Source organism: Anguilla anguilla, chromosome 6 (assembly GCF_013347855.1).
Source record: "Anguilla anguilla isolate fAngAng1 chromosome 6, fAngAng1.pri, whole genome shotgun sequence".
NCBI lineage: Eukaryota > Metazoa > Chordata > Actinopteri > Anguilliformes > Anguillidae > Anguilla > Anguilla anguilla.
This window is the reverse complement of record NC_049206.1, coordinates 7,166,648-7,189,491: the sequence shown is the minus strand read 5'-3', so window position 1 is coordinate 7,189,491 and position 22,844 is coordinate 7,166,648. Positions and strand designations below refer to the sequence as shown.

At 46.3% G+C, this 22,844-nt stretch overlaps 1 protein-coding gene across 5 annotated transcripts in view; it reads right to left on the bottom strand.

The window, feature by feature from the left end:
- Window positions 1–22,844, bottom strand: part of astn1 (astrotactin 1) — a 323,396-nt gene that overhangs the window by 132,803 nt on the left and 167,749 nt on the right. For all 5 annotated transcript variants that reach the window (XM_035422531.1, XM_035422532.1, XM_035422533.1 and 2 more), the window contains 2 exons: window positions 15,833–15,999; window positions 8,886–9,080 (listed from right to left, as the gene is read on the bottom strand). In XM_035422531.1, the coding sequence (XP_035278422.1) occupies window positions 8,886–9,080; window positions 15,833–15,999 (362 nt within the window). The remainder of the gene's footprint in view (window positions 1–8,885; window positions 9,081–15,832; window positions 16,000–22,844) is intronic.

Genomic DNA, 22,844 nt, shown 5'->3' with positions numbered 1-22,844 from the left:
GAAGTAGGGGGAGTGGTGGTGGTGGTGGGGGGGGGGGGGGGGCTTAATCATGGTTCCAAGCAGACTTAATGAGAACAAAGGGCAATAAAATATTCATTAAAACCTGCTCCAAGCCCGTAGCGTGAGAGACTGAAAGCAGGGACTGGGAGTCGGAGAGGAAGAAAGTAATTAGGCTCAACTGGAAGAAGGCGCATTCGCGAGCCCGCTGCTTTTTTTAGTTGTCTATTTATTTATTTATTTATTTTTAGCTTTATGGCCACATAGATCCCTGATAGGTTGACAGGCAATTACATCACCCAATCATCCCAGAATGCATCGCACGTACTACTGTGCTCTGTTCCCTTTTCATAGGGCTGTATTATAAGTCTGCACCTGCAAATGAACACCTCAGTGATCCAACACCATTGGAAAGGGCATTATGGGTGTTCTGGGCAGAAAAACTGCCTTTTTTCTAGAACCCTAGGATCAACCTGCAGAACAAACACAGCAATGGTCAAACACGATTGGTTACGACACTGTTGCGATTTTTAACACCACGAAAATGACTTGGTAAATGAAAAACGCACTTCGGACCACCTTGCTTTCTCACTACTTGGAAAGACCGGGCATAGCACTAACTGGATTTCTGGAATCGTGGACTGGTGTTCAGTATTATTTTCATAGGTGGAAAGTCCAGGAGTCATAAGTCCTGCCATGTTTCTCTTCCACCCATTAACTCAGTCTGCAGATTTTGCTCATTGGTTCAACTTCCTTGCTGGAGAATTGTGCTAATTGGAAATTCTGGGGAGGACTTTTAATTTCTGAACCAGAATTTTCCAGGTCTGATTATTTTTATGGTGACAAAATTCCTCCTGTTAAAGGTGCTTGTAACGAATACACAATGCACGTCAGTAGCACCAGTAACTGCAAGATTTAACGACTACATGAGGCATCCACATACAAGCATTACTACAGTATATATTATATCACAGCAAGGTAAATATTCAGAGTGCATTTGTGATACAACTGTGCAGTAAATATTTAGTTAAAACACAACATTTCTAATAGGACACACAGAAAGACGAGCGACCAAACAAGCATCGCGCCATTTGCTAGTTGGTTCCCTGTCCGTCAGAAATCGATCAGTTCATCAGTAGAGCTCAAGGGAGTCCGTTCAGTGAGGGTCAAGATTCGCCACCAATTCCAATTCCAGTTCGCTGGAACATGCGATGACATGTAAGATCAATGCTTCCTGTACATGGTGACAAAAAAAGTATGGGGATGCTATATGCTTTACAAGCCTTACAGATCTGTACAACACACGCCACCAGTAACAAGCCAACACCATCGCTCAAGAAATTGCACCTTTTCTGGTTTTTCGCCAGCGGGGTTATTAAAATCCCACTATACACCTATACCTGTGACACTAAAAACTAAAACAGCAAAAATCGATTCTGACAAAGCTTTCTTCATTTCCACTGAGCCCCAGTTGACTGCATCTTTCATTTGATCACTGTATCCCTGTTACCAAAATACCACCCTAAATGTCCAATTAAATTTTGTCATTACAGTCCTGTTTTTTTATTTATTTATTTTTCTTTTTACATCGCAGCCAAGCTACCGAAACTCACATGCAGTTAACTTTCGCAACATAAAACACAAACCGTCCGCTCTTTGGAGATGAATGAATCTATTTTTGCGGAATGGCATAGCTGGATCCAGCTAGTGAATTAGCACAGCATGGTCTGTCTGTATATAATGACACCAGGGTGGAAATGAACTGTGTTGTGCTGGTGTGCGTTTGGGGGGGGTGTGGATATGCGGGGGGGGGGGGGGTTCCCATCATTCAGCAGACCAGGCTCTAACTGAGACTGTGTGGGGGCGAGGGGGGGTTGCATCCCCACACCAATGTTTCATCCCCACACCAATGCCACCGCTGTGGAGCTGACCAAAGGCTCTCTTTCCCGGAGGTCCCCTTTTCATTTCCTCTATTTCAAAGTTCCGAAAAAAAAAATGATGGTGGGAAGGTTGCCTGTGAGTAAAAAAATAAAATAAAATAATAAAACAGACATCTCAACTGATCTGGGTTCTACTTCGGGCTGGACTTTATTGATGTGGCAGTGTGGACACTGCTACATGGATGGTTGTTAGTATGTCTGCTTGTGTGTGTGTGTGTGTGTGTGTGTGTCTGTGTGGCGGGAGATTTTCTTGAATGTAGGAGCTCACAGTTGTCTCCGTGTGGGTATGTGGGTTTCTCTTCGTGTTTTTTTTTCAAAATCAATGTATTCCATTGCTCTGTGGACAGTTAAGCTAACGATCAGAGCGCATTCAAATCTTCTTTACTCGCCTTCACTCGGAAATATACGGTCAAACGACTCAAACAGATGCTTTGCGTCGCTCCAGAACGGCGGGGTGGGACTTTCTGAAGCCGCGCCAGCACAACTCCGTGACCCACACCGCCGAAGGTATGAAAGAGAATACCAAAGCTCGACGCGGAGTCACGCTATGAGCGCGTATCGTTCCGTGTTTGTTCCGGACACCGCGGAGTACCTGAGCTACTGTGTCCTTGGGGAGACAAGATGGCCGAAGCCACCGGAAAACACTAGGCTCAATCCCAGAGCAGTTTCTTCTGTTTCCAGGCGAGTCCCATCTGCTTGCGTTCTGCCCTCGTTAATTGGTTTCCTCGCTAAAATCTATCGGGCAGCTTGAATATCCCTCCACTGCCAGTGGCTCGTGTGGACCAGGGTCAGCAGAACACAAGCCTCTTCTTTGACCCTGTCCTGCCATAACAGTAACACATTCGTACACGTCAATCCGTGAAATGACGCTGGAACAGCCTGGTCATGTAATACTGGATTTAAAAAGTCACCCTTTCGACCATCACTGAAATTTCAATTCTGGATTTCCGTTCTAATGGTATCGGGGGTGTTTTTAAAAAAATAAAACGACTACACACCATGTGTGTTCAATTTACTCATAATATTCCATGTTTATCACAGGCAGGGCAAAGTTTCCTGTCCTCATACCGGGACACATGTAAACACTTACAAATTGACACACATCTTTACACAGCAATTTTCCGATAGCACACCAGAGAGGCGGGAAGGCACTTTGATACTTTTCGGCACAAGGTTGCCGTACCGCCAAAATCCCACTACTGCGCCTCCGCATTCCGCCGACTGGATGCCATTCCGTGACGGCAGGGAGCCAATAGGAGCTCCGCGATCTTAGCAGATCATCACCTCGCACATTCCTCTTGCCGTTAGCAGGGGTTGGGGGGGGGGGGGTCCACGATGGAGCGACAGTCCCGCGCCAAGCTGTTCGCGGTAAAGACGCGGCGCGTGACAGTTGGCCGGGACGGGAGACGAGCGCTCTTTGGCGTCGGGGCGACAGAGCGTTGATTAAGTTTTCAGCGCTTGTCACACACACACACACACGCACGCGAGTGAGCGAGGGCTGTTTGGCGGGCAGGTGTGAACATAGCTCGACGTCGCCGTGTAGGCCCATACGCACACCGCTGGGCGCCGCTCCTGCGGGCCCACGAGACGAAACAGGAAATGCCGCGGAAAGAGAGAGAGATCGATAAACGAATAAAACTATCTCCTGTTTTACTCGCCGTCGTTTTTCGGGTTCACTTCGTTCCACTGCTGGGGTCACCTGCTGACACGGCACCCCTCCTGGTAAATCCATCAAGCCAGAAATTCATAAAGCTGTTAATCAAGGAAGTGGTTTTTTGATATTGTTTTTTAAATTTTTTTTTATTAATACAACAGTAAACACAAGCTTGGAGTAAGACCAATTCTGCATTTTTTTTTTTTTTTTGCTCAACTGTTTCCCAGGTAACATTTTTTTTTCTTTTCGCTGTGATTTTAATCAGGTTTAGAGCGGGTTTAACCTGAACACTGGAAGCCACGTATATAAGGTATCGATCTCGAGTCTCGCGGATCTGGGATTGATGTCTACGCCTGGGCTGTGGATCCTGACCCTTCCTGCTAAGGCTGTGACACGGTATTGATCTGGCCCCGTGCGCCTGGTGGGAGGATCGTGATCACAGGGCTGGCGTTCTGATGCGGCGGGATGACTGATCTCCCAGGGCTGGGGAATTAATTACCTGGAGTTGATGACACAACAGATGTTTGATGGTAAATTATTAATCTTTATGTGCTGTCGGTACGCTCGATTTTCAATCATATGTTTACGGATGCACGGTATATCCATAATTCAACAGCAATATATATCATTAAAACTTGTAAAACAAACATTTGAATATATAACTGATATTTATTTAGCCTCTCTCTCTCTCTTTCTCTCGCTCTCTCTCTATAGAGAGAGAGAGAGAGCACTCACACACACACACCTATTTCTGTGCCCATCTGTATGACTTCATTCAGTATATCTACCATCTAACCTGTCCATTTCTACTCTCTCCATTCTGGCACGGGTGACAGCGGCACAGAAAGGGAGAGAGGTTACTTACCTCCACGGCTCTAAAGGGCTTCTGATCAATGGAGCCATGCAACCGCTCATTACGCTATCACAGTAGCATCGCGGCTATTGTTCTTCAGACAGCCTTCACTGGTGGAAGGAGAGATCAATCCCCCCGCCCCCTTTGAAGAGGTTGGGTAAAAAAAGGCGGGAAAGCGTGTCGAACGTGACGTCTGCCTGGGTGTGGGTGAAATCCTGCAGTCGACGGTGTCATGAATAACTCTGCCACTCCGACACCCAGGAGTTTTTCAAGTTGTCACACGACTCACCGGATTACGCATGTAAGTTTAGCACTTTTAAGGGCAAAACAGTTCAACATTACGTAAAATAAATTTACTTCGCAATCGCTTTCACTAAACATCTGAAACATTTCACCGGGCTCATTTGGTTTGACTAAGATAAAAAAAAAAGAGTAGACTGTGCCCACAGCCTAGTAGTAATGAACCACAACCAATAACAGTTCCCTAAACACTGTTCCCTATGGTCATTGGTCCATGGTTTCTACTGGACTCTTTTCAGTCAGATCTTTGCTTCAAAATATTGGGTTAATACAGCACATTGTTAGTCATCCAACCCTTTCCTCTGTCTGTCCTTTTTTTGTCCTTGAAGTACAAACTTTTTCTGAAAGGACATAATTATGGTAGAGGTGGTGCCTTGACTACAAAGTCCCTCTCTAATTTCTTATTCACCAAGAATTGTCTGCCACTGAGTCGTTCTAATCAGCGAAGAAAAAGACCTTTGACTCCGAAACCAGGCATTTTTAAAGTAGAAAGTTGGTTCTACGCCTTATGATTAAGTGAGGTGCCAAATCTCACTAAGTCTTGCATAAAAATAACCAGCAATAATGCCACGGAGTAATGAGCTGAAATAATATTATGTCAAAGACGGAACTCAATCTATTTCTCAACGGGTGTCTGTTTGGACACGCTGCACCACCTAAAGATTTCAGCTCCTCAGACCAGAAGATCAGAAGCAATATTCAATTTCCACGACTGGACTTCCCGAGCTCACAGCTTCGATTATTCCCCCCCGCTTTTAAACAAACTGTCAAATCGCCACGGCGATCCGTCAAGCGGTAATGGGCCTGCGGTGTTCGACCGTAGCGCACGGCAACGCTTGCTCTTCATTACATATTCAAAGTTTCATCTGGCCTTATTGCTTCATATTAGCAAAACCTGCCTCACAGTCGGTACACATTCACTTTCCACCATTTTGTGTAATGAAGGCGTTTTATTTTTTAAACAGCACTGACAACGGCTCCCCAAAGCGTTTCTCTATGGTCGGCGCCCGTAGGGCGTGGTTCAGTTTGTCTGAGATGACCTCAGTCCACTCCACTGCCCCCCCCCACCCCAACCTGTGGCCCCACGTCTTTAAATGAGATCAGCGAGGAGCATTCGAGATTCGCTTCCTTGACGACATTAACTTTTCTCGTCCGCATGCCTCGGCCAATCGCGCCACACGCGGGGCCCTGAGTGGATGAGCTGCCCCTGGTTACAGGATGCGCCGCGCCCCCAAATTTAATTTCCCCGGCCGCAGATGATTTCGGATGACCTTGTGACTTCCTGTCTTCGGGACCGTTAGCGGAAAGAGAGAGAGGCCCGGAGGTCCGGGGGCCCTACGTCCTGTGGTAATTGATAAGCGTTCAAAAACAATTTCATACAACTTCCCGAATCCAATCCATACACATCCCTACATGGGCTGTGTATGCCACTGGTGACTTATTAATCTGCATCTAGTACAGTTAAATCACACCTAATCTCATTATTACGGCTGACACAAACAGGAGGTTATAGCATGCGTTATACAGTATAATACATTTCAGGGCCGTTACTATAGGATTCACATACTTATCAAATACACTCTCACTATGGGGCATATTAAGTAGAAGCTTCACATACCTAATCCAATCGGTAGCTTTACACCACTTGATAAAAAGGCACGGTAACAAAATGATGCCATCGCAAGAGGGCACTGAAACGACTGCTATGGCTTAATGGCCGTGCGCATGCGAGTCACGTGACTTATCAATTTGTAATCAACAGCCACTTCCTCTTCCAGTCAATACCGCAGGCCACCTGACAATATCAAACCCTAATGCAAACTCGCTCGCGGATCGATGAATTATCCAACGGCTGGTCCTGTCCCTTAGTTATCTCAACAGTGACACATTGACTATCAATAATTCACCACAGGAACAAGGAGCACACAGAAATAAGGCAGAATAATAGTACGATGATTCCTGAGGTGCGACCGAGTCGAGATACGAAATGGGCGAAGTTAAATAATGTATGCTTTTTCGGATTATGCGCCGCCTTGGGCCTCGATTCAATCAACATCTCTCCTTAACATTGACTTACAAATGCAAGTTTTCCTCTTTTCCGACGCAAACCAAAATTTTTATTGTTATTCATTTCGGCGATCGCTGAACTCTATAATCTATGCCTGTGAGCAAAAAAAATAATTAGCGGCTGTATTTGAATTGGAATGAAAACACAAATGACTGTACCCGGATAAGTGACTCAGAGTCTCCCGCCTCTCATTTCTTATCCATATTTATTGTTACATCTCATTTATCTACTTGTCTGCACTGTAGTCGTTTAATGAATTAATCACCCTTTCCTTACAGTGTTTTCCTGTGGTTGCCAATCAACATTAAGACACCACAAAAAAAAAAACAGCAACAAAAAAAACAGAGAAAGCAGGAAAAGAGAAATAGAGAGACACCGACCAAAAATAAATATATTTTATCTGCCATTTAAGCAGCCTCTGTCAACAACCTTGAGCAGGGCTGTCGCTAAATCAGTGTCATTAAGCACTGGACTGAATTTAAAAACCTCATTTAGCAGACATATTAAAAGAGAGAGCTACTCAAGAAAAAATGAACCAATGAATGTGGTGCCGCATTATAAATTATAAACGTTAGAGATTGAAATGAAATCACGAAAGGGGAGTTTCGAATGAGTCCACGGGGTGCTCAGCGAACGGCAGGGGCTTTTGTACGATTCCATTTTTATATCATGTATTAAATCTCAGGTCCTAATACCAGAGCCTCGCTGTTTCCTGTGCCGGCCAACCCCCCCTCTGCCCACCCCCGGGCCGGTCACTGATGCGATTCAAACCCGTTTCATTTCAGTGCAAATACGCTAATATTTGAGGTATCATCTTTGACCCACAGACTACTTTCATGTCAAGTCTACGGTGCATATCAATGTACATTTCCATTACCACTGTAGTGGGAGTGTCTTGAGACATTTTTTTTTTGGAATGTGTATATCTCTCTGTATTATTCTGGGCAAATACTGGCGCCTTTTGCTTTCAAAAGGTCTTCAGCCGCCTCCTGCCTCTCTAGCACACGGGGTTGTGAATTTTAAATGCAAAAGCCGCATTCTCTTTAATCAAACGCTTCACTTCACTCCGTGTGATAGAAGGCAACACCGGCACCCAGCTCATCCGGTCTAATATACTTATTAGAGCGGCCTTTATCTACCCAGGTGTGCCGACTGAGAACTCAATTTTCGTTCGCGGTAGCTGACAAAGGGGCGAAGCAAAGGGTGTACGGAAACTGTGCATCCAATCGGATGTGAGGGGCGTGACCAGGCTGCCAAACATACGGCGTAAGATTTTACGAGGACGCGGGTCCAAGTTGAACTATGCGGTTGTTCCCTGCACTTGGACCGGTACTTCTCTCTAGGGGTTTCGTCATACTTGTTCCTGGTTATGGTTATACACTTTGTTGTACGTCGCTCTGGATAAGAGCGTCTGCCAAATGCCTGTAATGTAATGTAATGTAATGGGTCTTGAGACCCCTGCTGTTAGAAATATGTAGAGTCGGCCCTAGGGGTCTTGGTGGCCCTAAACGTGAATGTTCTTGTTGCCGCAAGGCTCTCCGACACAAATCACACCCAACACTTAAGAGCTCAGTCGTGTGGCCCTAGGGACGGCTGTGTCCCCGAAAGAGTGTTTATGCCAGAGTCCGGCTTTGAAAAGCTGTGGCAGGTGCCATTTAATGACCACAGTGAGTCGGGATCCCCTGCTGACGGACAGCACCTTCTATGGGACAGTGCCCCGTGTGGCGGAGGAATGTACTGCCCCTGTGATGGAACACTAACCCATCTCTGAGCCTGGGATGTTGACTTTTAATCGGTCCAGAAGGATCGGAACAGAAAAAAAAGTCTATTTATAAAGTTTAACCTGATAACTGGGGCTCCCTTGAAAAACCAGCCGGATGGACAAAGGATACATAAATTTGAGAAAGAAAACACCACTTCTCGCCGCAAATTTGTTCTTCAAGCTCCCCTTTTGACCAAAGTCAACCTTGCTTAGCTTCAAAAGGTTGATGAGAGAAGGGTACAGGGTGGACTCTCTGCAGGGTGGGTCTGTCCCCCCCACCCAAACCCCCGCACCTGCAGTTCCCTTCTTACCTGAAGGTGGCCTTGAGGATCTGCTCGGAGGTGACCTCCTTGGTGTGGTTGTTGTAGCCGTAGAAGAGGTCGCCGAACACGGTCTGGTTGGCGGGGATGTCGGCGGTGTCCCCGCAGTCCAGGCCCTCGGTGCAGGCCTCGGAGAGGGGCTGGCAGGACCGCCCGTCCGGGCCCCGCTTGTAGTCCTCGATGCAGCTGCCAAGGGACACAACCCGAAAACAGCACCGAGACCGCCATCAGGACCATTACATTACATTACAGGAATTTACCAGACACTCTTATGCAGATCGACTTACACAGCGTTTTACATAGCATTTACACTGCATCCATTTATACAGCTGGATATATATTGAAGCAATGCAGGTTAAGTACCTTGGCTCGAGGGTACAACGGCAGTGCATTACCTGGGAATCGTACCTGTCACCTTTGGGTCGCAAGACCAGCTCCTTACCCATAATACTACACTGCTACCCCACCACAGCCGTCCTGCTACTCCCAGGTCCGTGGCCACAAAATCAACAACATTTTTTGTTAAAAACCAGGGGGGGGGGGGCCCTTCGGCTGCGTCGAGGAGAGGCCTCCGGGTCATGCATTTTTTAGAAGCCCCGCCATGTATCGGACCGGTGAAATATGTTACAGGACCTGAGGGACTTACTCCTGGCAATACCTCCCAGCTCATTAACATGCATGAGCAGGTCAATTCCTGTTGTAATATAATGATAACCTGTAGGTTTTTTTTTATTTTTTTTTATTTTTTTTTTGTAAGCAGCAGGCGGTAAAGGCCGGGGTGATAGATCAGCGGAGACTTGTACAACAGATCGAAAATAACTTCCAGAGCAGCTGATTGCCATTGATCAAGCCAGGGAAGATGCAAGATAAATGAATAAATATCCACCTCCGCACACAGCAGTACCCAGGGACGGAGGGGAAAGGCAGTGTTATTTATTCATCCAGGGGTATTCGCTAAATATACGTTTCTGCCATTGGCTGTCAGCCGTTTTCCGACTGATTAACTGTGACAGACAGCGATAATTATCACTCGAATGCGCACGACATTCCCTGAGCAGGACACGGAGCACAAACGGTCGGGGGGGATTTCGCGCGTAGGACGTCAGGCGTTCGCGCCCAGGTCAAAGGTCAAAGCGGCAGTCCGCCGCTTGGCCGGTGTACCGTTGCCGCGGGTGCTCGCCGGCGCTCGTCGATGCGACGGAAGGCCGCGGCGTGACTGACAGCTCCAGCGGACGCGCGAAGACAAAGTCCTCTTCAGTAAGAGAATCGATGGTTCGTATCGACCAATCTTCACGGACCTTGGTGAGTAGGGCGTGGACGACGAGGGGGGGGGGCGGCGTTCGATCCAATATTCTCCCTTAACTGTGACAATCAAGCAAAATATTCGCCAAATTGCATTTGTGAACGCAAAAAAAAAACGAACAAAAAAACACTCTCGTTCCATTATGGGTACGCTAAGGACGAGTGTTGATTGACGTCAGGCCGATAGGACAAGCGCTGCGTGCTACAGACCTTTTAAATCCACAAACCCAGCTGCGGCTGTGGTTCTGAATGAAGTGCCTCCAGAGAGAGAGAGAGAGAGAGAGAGACAGAGAGGCCTTGGCCAGAAAGGCGGAATAGAAATGTAAAACACCTGGTATTCACGAGAGAGAGAGAGAGAGAGAGGGGGGGGGGGGGTCAGACTGCAGCCGGACAGGATGAACACGGCTGCGCATGGCTGCGCACTGACCTGCCCAGCGCCAGGTCACAACACGTGCTTCCTTCTCAAATCCCGCTCCGCCTCTCTCGCAGAGCCTGTGTAAAGGTTCTGAGACCGAGACGTCCACGCGCCGTCTGACGCGGCTGAGGTCTGACACGGCTGAGGTCTGACGCGGCTGAGGTCTGACGCGGCTCAGGTCTGACGTGCGTGTCACGATCTCGTCGAGTCGTTGCTGTGCTGCAGATCAGGTTTTTTTTTTTTTTTTTTAAAACAGTACAATGAAACAGAAAACTATTCAGACGGCGAATAATTAGGTGACCTAAATTTGAACAGGAAACAGGCGCATCAGCATGTGAACACGCACCCCGTCCCGTAAGCGAGATCGACGAGTCAGCATCCGTGCCCGGCCCACAGCAAACGACGGAGATTAAAAGGGCTATTTTTTTTTTGTGCGGAACATCGTATTAGCGAACGTTAATTAAGGCAGATGAGTCTGTTGGTGAGAGGGAGCTGCGGGGCATACAGAGCAGCCCGCCGCCTGTGTTCCCGTCTCCCCATTCATCACCCCCCCCCCCCCCCCCTGCTTTTGTTTACGGCGCAGCGGGGGTCGGGGGTCAGGATGTCCCGTGATAAAAAAAGCGCGCCTCTCGTTCTGTCAGGCCCCCGGGTCGCGGGTCCGGACCTCCCCCCGGTCCTGCGCTATCGATCCCTCAGATTACCTGCCGGGCCGCGTTCCTCCCGGTGACGCCGCCGGCGCCGAAAAAATCAAAGCCGGGTCAGCCGGGTCGCCCCGGCCTCCTTCCCCGGGACCCCGCCCGCGACCCAACCCGTCACCCAGCGCTGGGGTGCATCTCCGCCGGCGGAATGCAAATGGGACCCGCATCGCCGCGCGTACCGCCGCCGCCGCCTGGTCACAGACCGTCCAATCTTACAGCCGTCTAACAGTCCGGCTTAGGCGCAAAATGTTTGGCCATTCCAGAGAGAGCGGTGGGGGATGGGGGGAGGGGGGAGGGCGGAGGGACCAAAGTTTCGGTCCGTCGATGAGGAGAACAAACAAATATATGAAAGCCTGTGGCCTTCAACCACAGAACAGGGTGTTTTTATTATTATTTATATTTATTATTTATATTCCTGGTATTTAATCATGTCTTGCTATCATTATTGGCTGAATACTTGCTGAGCCTTCCATATATATATATATATATACATATATGTATATATACATATACTGCAGTGGATCATATTTATTATTATACCCTTGTAAGGCTTTATTGAGGGTGACCTACAGCCTCACTCATCTGAACAGTAGGATATACTTCACACTGAAGCAGTAAGGTCAGTCCTACCGCTAACAAGTTCAGCCCTCCTAGCAGTACGCCGTCCTCCAACCATTCCGAACATTGCCTCTCAAAAATAGTTTTATTAATTATTCAACATTATAAATAATAGCTCCAAGGTCATTTCCACCCGAGCCCGGCGTTCACGGTGCCCCTCCAGCGCTTCTTCAAAGTGGGCGGGCCTAGACGGATTCCTGCTGCTACACTGGATAAGCCACGCTCGGAAAATGAGAATCCAGTAAGTCGTAGTCCTTTTTAATTAAAAAAAACTACATAACCCAGCATTTCCGTCGTTCATCTACACAAGGATGCGGACATAACTAAATGCAAATATTTTTGTTGTTATATTGTTTCAACAGCTTCCTATTTTCTTCATGATTACTTGCACTAAACTAAGCATCTCAAATAACAGCTATAATTTCCCTGGACCATCCAATTTAAAATATTATTCTTTCCCACCAAGTCATCTCTTTCTGACAGATATTTTGTTCCTAAATATAATCATTATAATCACATAAAAAAACTTCGATATTTCTCAATCACACAAAAACGAGATCGGAATTTTAACGCATGAAACATTTTAATATTCAATATTCAGAAGCTGTTCACACCTGCTGTTCTAAATTCACCTGCTGTTTGCTCTGAAATCTCCAGATACACTGGATGAACTGCCATGAATGAGAGAGAGAGGGAGGCTTGGCACACGAACGTTCAGAAACCAAGGTAACGTTCTCCTGCACAATACTCATACTCTTCTACTACATTATTATGATGTATTTATTTGATTTTATTATTATTTTGTAATGGCTCAACAGGCATGTTTCCATGATAGATCAACACTTCCTGTATCTGTCACAGGTATATAATGTCACACATCGCTCTCTCATGGACTTCATGGATTTTCTGTTTTATAGCCAGTGAGTGTTTTCCACCACAGAGTAAGACCTTGGAGGACTGAGTATGCACCCATTCAAACTAATGAAGAATGCAGCACAGCACTAAGGCAGGCTTGCAGCAATGTGAGCGAGGAGCACAGACACACAAATACTTCATCTGTTATATATATATTTGTGCGTGTGTGCGTGTGTGCGCGTGTGTGTGTATATGTGCGTGTGTTAGTCTAGTTGAAATGTCACTGTGTTAGAAACGAACAGAGGCCAGGCAACAAGCAACGCTCCCTACTGAAAGAACAGGCTCCTGACATATGTCCCTTCCCGGGGCATTAAATGAGCAAAGTGTTTGCCTTTCTTACCGCGTTGCCCGGGTCGACGCGAGCGCCGCAGACTTTTATGATGCAATTTCACTCCGAATTTGTGACTCTTGCGCATTTAGAGCTTTGCGGCGCTGGAAAGCGCGCGAGCGAGCAGGCATCCGCTCAGGCTTTTTATCTAGTTATGACTGACTAGCCCACATTCATATTTATGTTCCCTCTGAGCACCACGCTTCTCCTATTCCCTTTTTTTTTTTTTCTTTAAAGAAAGAGAAAATGGAAGGCACGTCTTATCAGAGCACGAGAATCATGGCAGTAATGTTTCCTGTACCCAGGATACGTTTTATTATTTACGCTATTTAACGTGCCGGAAGCAAACGCATCATCACATTTCAAAAAAAGGTAAAATAATCCCCTATTCAAATCCTCTGCGGATCTTGCTCTGTCACATTTATGGAACCTTGAGGATTTTTTTAATTATTTTTCTTTCTGCGTCTTTTTCCACGGGACGTATCAAAGGCAGAGAAGCAGCGCTTGCACCGCCGCTCGCCGTCAGAGCGTGAACTGGAAACACTTTCTTCTCGACGCCGCGGCTCTGCGTTGCGCGGGATCCAGGCGCTAACGACGGTCCGCCACAGGCTCCGATAAACTGTCGTATTAAAATGTCATTAAAAAAAAAATAATAATTTCATCCCCCTTAAAACCGAACGAACTGCTTTTAGCAGTGCGACACCTAAAGAGAGAGGCGTACCGAGCGCCGTGTGGGCGTGAGGCAGCGTGCGAGCTTTCGCGTTTCCGCGAAAGAAGGAAAAAAAAAAAAACAAACACAGCGGCAACGCTCCCTTGAGAAATGGCTTTTGTTGAAACACCAGGCAGCATGCTGCTCTACCTCTCTATTTAAAATTAATTGAGCTGTGTGTTATACATAACTTCAATTATTTTCTCAACTCGCTTGGCTGTATTTTTTTTTTTTTCCTTTTTGCATGAGTTCCTCTGCTCATGCAAAGGCATCTGGCACCATGAGAAGTTGGCGTTTCAGTACCGGATGTTTGATTGGCTACGGTACAGCTGGGTTGCAGCAGGCAGACTATTTAATATATGAACTTGGTAAAAATTAAGGAGAGATACGTATGTTTGTTGTTTTTTTCCTGTAAAAAAATCCTCATCACTTATGATTGTGTGAAGTCTTATGTAGGTATGTTGCGTGCTGATCCACCAAGCCATAACTTGGCGGGATAGCATACCTAGCTTCCCAGCTATGTTATAGCGTTCTGCATTATTCCGTTCATATTCTGATGAATATTAATATGATCATATTAAAATGTTGTTGCATTGTAAACCTCAATTTAAAAATAAAAATAAAAATTCAGCAATTTCTCATCCTTTGCCACATTTTTCTGATTAGGTTACAATAATCAATGATCAATGATTAAATTATTCTCTTGGTACACGTGCCATCAAGTTGACACATTTTTTTGGGGGGGTAAACGACACTTGTTTCACAAGCATGAAACCAACGCAAACCAATGCCCCTGACTGAGCCACTGTTTCTCGTGCATTCTAAATGCGGTGAATTAGAGTGAAAGATCGTATTCGACGGTCGTGGCTTCCCCAGCCATGCATTATTCATTACGAAAAGATGTAGCGGCACGTTCAAAACGGGCATAAAATCCATTTTTAATGCATTCGTTTATTTATGTGTTAATGCGTTTCAGCGGTGCGTGGAATTAAAATGAACGCTGATTCAGTCCACAGTCACTCGGGCACACAGAACGCAGGACATTCCCTTGGCCACTTAGGAGACAGCCGCTAATTAGATAATCAGAAATAACAGAGCGAGCATTAACCAATTAACCCATCAATCAATCAAGAGTCATTATGCCGCTAATGAGTTTTATCCCCCCCGCCCCCCTCCCCCCCCATCTCCCAGCCGCCCAGTGGATGTGGCAGGACTGAATCTGCCTCATTAGCTTTTAATGTTAAAATAATGACGATTGTTTTACATTTTTGAAAAAAAAAATGTTTTGGTTAGATAAATGAAATCAGGTTATGAAATAACAAAGCAATTAAAAATGTGTGCCATTTCACTATAAACTCAATACGGACGCATTGTGGGGAAAGTAGGTTCATTTTTTTAGTACGATTTGAACTGCATAACGGATAAATACTTTCAAATGAATACCCTGTTGACCTAAAATATAAAATGCACACCTAAATTCATGCCAAAACTTGCCCATAACTCTGGCTTACAAATAAATGCTAGCGCAGCTACTTTCCTTCACAATTCGGCAAGTTAATTTAGGGGCACTCAGTGATTTTCAAACTGTGGTTGTGAAAGACCGCAGCTAACGCTAATTAAAACTTCCTCTGGAGCTGAAGTTAATAAACGGTCACTGTGCGCGCCATGTAGCGGCTACAGCGGTTAGCTCACCCACAGAACATCTGAATGTTGTACAGGGTGGGATCCTCCTCTAATGGGACCAGCTGCTGTAGCGGCTAAAGCTGTTAGCTCACCCGCAGAACATCTGAATGCTGTACAGGGTGGGATCCTCCTCTAATGGGACCAGCTGCTGAAGCTGTAGCGGCTAAAGCTGTTAGCTCACCCGCAGAACATCTGAATGCTGTACAGGGTGGGATCCTCCTCTAATGGGACCAGCCGCTGAAGCTGTAGCGGCTAAAGCTGTTAGCTCACCCGCAGAACATCTGAATGTTGTACAGGGTGGGGTCCTCCTGTAAGGGGACCAGCTGCTGGAGACACAGCTGCTCGCAGCCGCCGTTGAAGCCGTCCGAGCAGTCGATGCCGATGTGGTGGTCGTAGCACCCCGTCCCGTCTTTCATGGGGCTCAGGCCAGGGGGGCACTGGAGGGGGGGGGGAGGGGGGGGGGGGGGGAGAGAGAGAAACAGAAGACACGTCCTGGGTTTCGTGAAAGAGAATGGAATGGAGCAATGGCTCAAAATAGAAAAGGAATAAGGGCCAGTTTCACAGACACAGATTACGCCTGATCCGAGACTAATTTCCATTTTGAATGGGGATTCTCCATAGAAAATTCCATTTAGTCCAGGACTAAACTTAATCTGTGTCCATGAAGCCGGCCCTAAGAGCTTACACTGAAATACCCTCATCTTTTGGCCACTCCACTCCCTTCTCCTTGAGCTGGATTTACTTTTACTGCCGCTGCAACCGTTTTTCTTCACAACCAGGCTGGCAAAGTCAGCGTGTTGACTGCAGAATTTGTCAAGCTGTGACTGTTGTGAAAACAAAGACTACAAACTGATTCTAACTGTCAAAGTTAAGAACAGAATTTTGAATAGTACAGACAGTCTGACTTTAATCCCTGCTTGTATCGTAAGTTACTGCCCAGGTAAGGCTAGGCATCAGGTCCAATGACAGAAGGGATCTGTGTGCCCCAGACACGTTGGGTACATTCTGTTTAGATCTGACACTCCATTTACACCATCCAAACCCACGAAAACCTATTTTTGTGCTGTGAGTCACATCTCCCAGCGAATGGTATCTCTGGGTTTAATCACAAAGCCCTTATTGGCTTCATCCGAAGGGCGCCGGATGAAGCTCAAAGCAATCAGATGCCGCTCTGCATATGTGCTCACAGCGCGGCTCAGAGAGCACTTTCCGGAACTTTCCGCGGGGGCTTTCGGCGAAAACGCAACAGAGCAGGCGCCGCGCTTCAGAAAGTACTTCGGTGGGAGGAAGCGTCGCGCGCCGCGGTAAACGCGCGAATCACGGGGTCAGAGAACTTCTGAAACTTTCCCCCGGGCGCGCAGCCGGCGAGAGCCTCGCACTTCTCCCAGAGCAATTTCTCAAGGCCCCGCGACACCGCCGAACCGGCGTGATGTTTTCCGTCCGTCCGGCGTCGACTTCCGAGAAGGTGCCTCTAATGGTCCCCCTCCCCCCCCCCCTCCCCGCTCAGATAAAGGCAAAACTTCCCTCTCTTTCTCCCCCGCCTCCGGGCACAGGCAGAAGTTATTAGCGTCACTTCTCGCCAGCGCTCCCCGCTCATCCATCTTGCGTCTCCCTGTGCAGTTGCATCCGAGCGCTGGTTAATACCCACGGCATGGCGCTAGCCCGCGGAAGTGTAAACCTCTGAGTGTGTGTGTGATTAGGGCATCTCAGCACGAGCGTGCGCTATGGCGGGAAAGCCTGTCTGGAGCCATCCATCTTAGGGGCTGGCTGGACGGGCCACAGTACTTTTTTTTTTCCTCTTCTTTCCTTTTGGCCAACATAAAAATAAAAAAAATAATAAAAAAAAAAAAACATTTTAGTGAATAGGAAGATTGTGCACAGCCCCTCATAGTGGGAATGAGACTCAAACTCATCTGTACACTACGAATAACGTTGATGAGAGGACAATAGCACAAAAGAGGACCAGCTTGCCCCCATTGCCACCGCTTGTTGTCAAAACTCGAAAATAGAACCATAAAGGAAACAGGTTACACCTCTAACAGATTTCAGATGAATGGCAGTTCTGACCCAGGCCAGGAATAAGTTTGTCCTTCTGATCAAAGGCTTCTATCGTGTGCTTTTAAATGAGATCCCGTTGATGACACTTCTCTTAATTCTGCTCAGCCCGGTTTTGATGGTCCGACACACGAACCGTCCCTGGCCCTACCAGTAAATTTGTAGGTCCTGGTTTCTAAATGTGTGTGTGTGTGTGTGTGCGCGCGTGTATGTGTGTCTGTACATACACAGTGTATAACTACTGCAGTTGGTGTAATGCGCACTGTGTTTAATTTGAGCGGTGTGAATGGAACTGCATTATATCGATGAAATAAGTTTGGCTCCTATCATGGGTGTCTCACAGCTGCGGGTGAACAGTGTAAAGTCACAGTTCTGTACGACATGCAATAAACCAGCGCCGTTCGGCCCTGGAACACAACGGCTTTAGGTTAGACTACAACCCTGAATGAAGGAGACACGTGTAACCGCAATACACCGTGAACCGTATGAATGCATGAGACAATAGCGCGTTAGCAGGCATCTGCATATTCTCCGCATTTGTTTCAGTGCTTTCCGGCTCCCGGGAAGACCGGCATCTGCTCGGAGCTCAGACAATACAGCAGACTGTGCCAAACCACCGTCCTCCTTAAACAGCATCGGATGAACACCTGTAATGAACGTGTGATTTATCTGGCACTAACACAAGCGTAAGGTCGACAGCAAAAGCCGCATAATGTATCAGCGGTTAGCCAGCTAAGCACTGCCGAGAGGCCGACCTGTAGTGGCGAGTGGTTCGAGTTGGGCGGGTATTCTCCGAGCGGAAAGGAACATCAAAATCAAACAAAAAAATAAAGAGTAATGTAAGACTGGAACAGCATCTCAGGAATACTCGTTAATACTTTAGACACACGTTGGCTCGAGACAAGACGAGAGAAGATCAGAGCCCAGGTCTATACACATTACAGATGTACAATCCTGAAATATAACCACACTCACACAAATCAAAATACTGCTGAGGAGGCCAAATCAATACAGGTTAATTAAAGATAAAATGTACCCCCACCCCGCCCCCACCCCCACTCCCCTCGCTGTGCATGTGTACGTGCATGTATGTGCGTATGCATGCACGTGTATGTGCGTGCATATGCGTATACATGCACGTGTATGTGCGTGTGTGTGCGTGCATGTGCATATGCATGCGCGTGTACGTGCGTATACGTGCGCGTGTATGTGCGTGCGTCTATGTGCGTATACATGCGTGTGTATTTCCCATGATCCTTTCCACAGGCAGGCCGGATGGCTGCACATGTAGGCCGCTGGTCTCAGGAGTTTGCCCTCTCTCGCTCCTTTCCCAGCGTCACGGGCCGGACCTAATGACTACAGCCCCTCGCCTTGTCCCTGGATACATTTGTATTGATTTTGTCGCTTGGCTACAGGCGCCGTGACAACTGATTTATCACCTGTAATGTAAAGCCCATGGTACATTAAATCTCCCAACTTATCCGAGCATAGACTCTTTAAATCACTGGCCCTTCTTACGATCGATTCAAATGTAGAAGCACGAGGAATTCATATATTGATGTGCCACGCCCAAGTGACCGACCCCCTCCACCCCCCCCCCCCCTCCCCAACACCCTCTCCATTGACTTCTAAAATACCCCAGCAACATGATGAGCAGCAGAGAACAAGCCACTTAGAGCTCACATTCCTCAACGTATAGAGCGACAGACTCTAACACTGGAACCCAACAGGTTTTTTATTTTTTCTTCTCCTTCTCCATAGTGACTTTGGCATCCGGTTGATTTAGCAAATCGTGCGGTGTTTAATCCTTGGCAAATCGTTTCGGTAATCCATCTTAAGGATTGACTCACGCACATAAGCGGTTTCTGTGTGGTCGCAGGACGGAATATGAAACGATAAGCTACCCAGGGGCAACTACGCTAATTGCGGTTAAGATACAGAGCAGTTCCACGGGGCCAAGGGAGTCTCCGAGGCAACCGCTCTCAGCGTTCGCTAACGCTAGTTACGCGAGTCCTTTCTTTGGATGGAACTGCTTCAACACAAATGCCAAAGCACACGGCCAAAAAAAAATAAATAAATAATAATAATAATAACATGAATTAATTTCCATTCAGCTATTAGGACCTTGCTTAATTGCGCAATATTGAGTGAGAGATCGTGTTAACTTAAACCGTGATTATATAGTATAACGCTTTAATTAGTACTTACATTCCCACGCATTATGTATTTTCATGGAGAATGAAAGCTTTACTTTGCAATATTCCAACATCGCATTTAATGACTGTGCGGATTTGAAAGGACTGTATCTGTGACCTTTTGTTGGGACAAAATAATTATCACTGGCATTTCACAAAGCCTACAACTTTGTTCGGCTATTTGACACATTGAGAATAAGTGGGCAGAAGTACGACGTGTGCAGAAAAGTCTCCCAGGCCAACACTGAATTGGCTGAGAACAATTTACTGATTTTCATTAGCCCAAGAACACATTTGGATAATGGACGAAAACTAAAAATAACGGGGAAAAAAACCCCCGCAAAAACTCAACTTAAATTGGCAAATAAAGAGAACGAGCAGACATTTGGTATTTATTTGAAGTATTTCGGGTTCATTAACGCTGATGAGATGCTTCCCTCCCGCGCGACTCTGCCGGTCCTTTAAAGAAGGGGCTCTCGAGGGGGGGACCCCTGCTCCTCCCGAATGTGCTACAGCCAATTTCCTGATTGATTAAAGCTGTTCAGAACTGGTGTTTAAGTTCTTTCTTTAAATAAAAGTGCTCTTTGATGGCGTCTCCATCGCAACTCGCAACTTGAGTGCTGAGTTTAGTGTCGGGGACCAGCGGCGAACACTTTCAGCAGCTGTTTCTCGTCGTTAATTTTACCTGCCAGTCTATCGTTTGAAGTTCATAATTAGCAATAACATCTTTCTAAAGGAATCATTTAGCGCATTAAAGAAAACGAAAAGAAAAACGAAGATGAAGGACTGATCCAAAAAATATTTATGGAGGGAAGTGAGGGAAGACCCTTGGATGTGCTGTGTTTGTTGTCCTTTGTGTGTTGAGACATGATGATGCTAATCCACTGCCTGTGCACAGTGTGCATAACGTTTGGACAGGCTCTCAAATCTGCAACTGCCAACGTTCTGAGGTAAATTCACAGCCATACATGGGTAGGTTCAGCCCTGAGAGAAAGGTTGTGTGCATGGGAGTATATCCGCCATGCTATTACATTACAAATTACCACAAGGAAACAAGGAGCAGAACAAACACCTCAACCCATTTTTACAAGCCAGTGCACACCCTCCAGTCTTTTTGTAATAATCTGTAAAAGTTGACTGTTTCCAACCAGATTTTTAAGTTTGTTCGAACTTCAAATCTTTTCTTTTTTCACCCGATGCAAATTTTCCTCTACTTTGCTACTTGATAGGCACAAAACCCATACATGACTTGTCATTATTCTGCTTTTTGTGAGTATCTCCTGACTAGCAATGAACTTCCCTCTTTTATGCAAAAGAAAAAACACCAATAAATCTAAGGGGCGAGTTATTCACTGCTACTGTAAGGAGCGGAAAATATGGAAAACAATATAGCTGAAGTGGATTTGCTGTGAGGTTAGAGCTAAAAAGCAATTTAAACATACAATATATGCTCCTTTAAAGCAGACGTTTTCATCATTATTTTGGCATCATGTTATTAAAAAAAAGATGCTTACCTCTATTTAAGTAAAACTGCAGAGATATGTTTATCTGGGGGGGATGAACTGGTATAAATATAGCTGAAAATGTCTTTTTATTTCTTCTTTATTTAACCAGGGTAGTCATGCTGAGACTATAAGTGAGCCCTGAAGCCTACGTGTATTTTGCCCGTGGGAGGACGCCAGCGTACCTGGAGGAGGTCCACACGAGCACAGGGAGAGCACGTAGGCTCTATGTGGAGGGCATCTGGCCAGCCGGGACTCGAACCCACAACCTCTTGTGAGGGAGCACTGCCAACCACCGCGCCACTGTGCAGCCCACAAAATGGCACCCAAGGCATGAATAACAGTTTGGAATCAAATGGGAAACAAAATGTTGACTAAGAAGAAAGGTTTGAAGGGAGAAACACTCAACAAACATTATTTTTTAAAAGACAGACAGCGTGCGAGTTTCCAGTTTGTTTTGTTTCGCCGTTTTCCTTTTTTTAATCGATTTATCTACGTTGTTTTTGTCCCCACAGTCAGTTAAGCAAATATCACATTAAATGAGCGCATTATTTGTTTTACGGTTGACTTTATTGCTTTATTTCCCTTACGTCTTACCCACAAGGCCATAATCATCCGGCTACCGGCTCGTCTTTCATTGGAAATTACAGCACCCACCTCCAAGGTGTCTTTGCAAAATATACATTTTAATTAGCAGGAAACTTTCAGCTTGATTAAAGATTAAACGCGTAGTGATAAATACACCCGGATAGGCCCCTGTTTTCCCCCGTGAAGCTCCTCTCGCAACCCGCCCCCGCAAAGCAGAATCTTTACAAAAGGGAAACGGTGATGAAGCCATTATTCGGTGACTCATAGTAAAAACGGAACCTCGTGTGTTTACGGCACACGGGCACACGCGCTGCGGCCTCTGAACTCGTGGTTATTCATATGACTAGCTCCTTCGGATTCAAAAGACGCTTCAAAGACGCTGGCTACCGGCATTAGCGATCTGCATCCGCCGTGGGTCCTCGAGTGCGTTCTGACGTTTCGCATCACGGTTTGGTTATTATCCGCCATTAAAGTTGTCCCTTTCCGCCCTTTCTGGGTGCCTCTGGAAGCACGTATTCCCGCTTCCCGAAAGCCTACTGACTACTTGCTTATTTTTGTGTTCGGTTGACGTACGCGCTAGCGCACGCATAAACATACATCCATCCATTATCCGTACATTATCTATACCTGCTTATCCTGGGTCAGTGTCACAGTGCTTAAACATCCATCCATTATCCGTACATTATCTATACCTGCTTATCCTGGGTCAGTGTCACAGTGCTTAAACATCCATTGCATCCAAAAAATATGTCTGAGCGAGGCTTCTGTGGAAACAGATGTATGCTTTTAAGGAGAAAGCGGTTTGAATTTTGTGCTGCTTTTGAACACTTGCTTGGGTCAATTTCATATTTTTTTCCTTTTCAGCACTGCATCAAAGTAACACAGTCACATAGGTTAACATCAATTTCCACAGCAAAAGGATAGTGTGAAATGAACTCCATC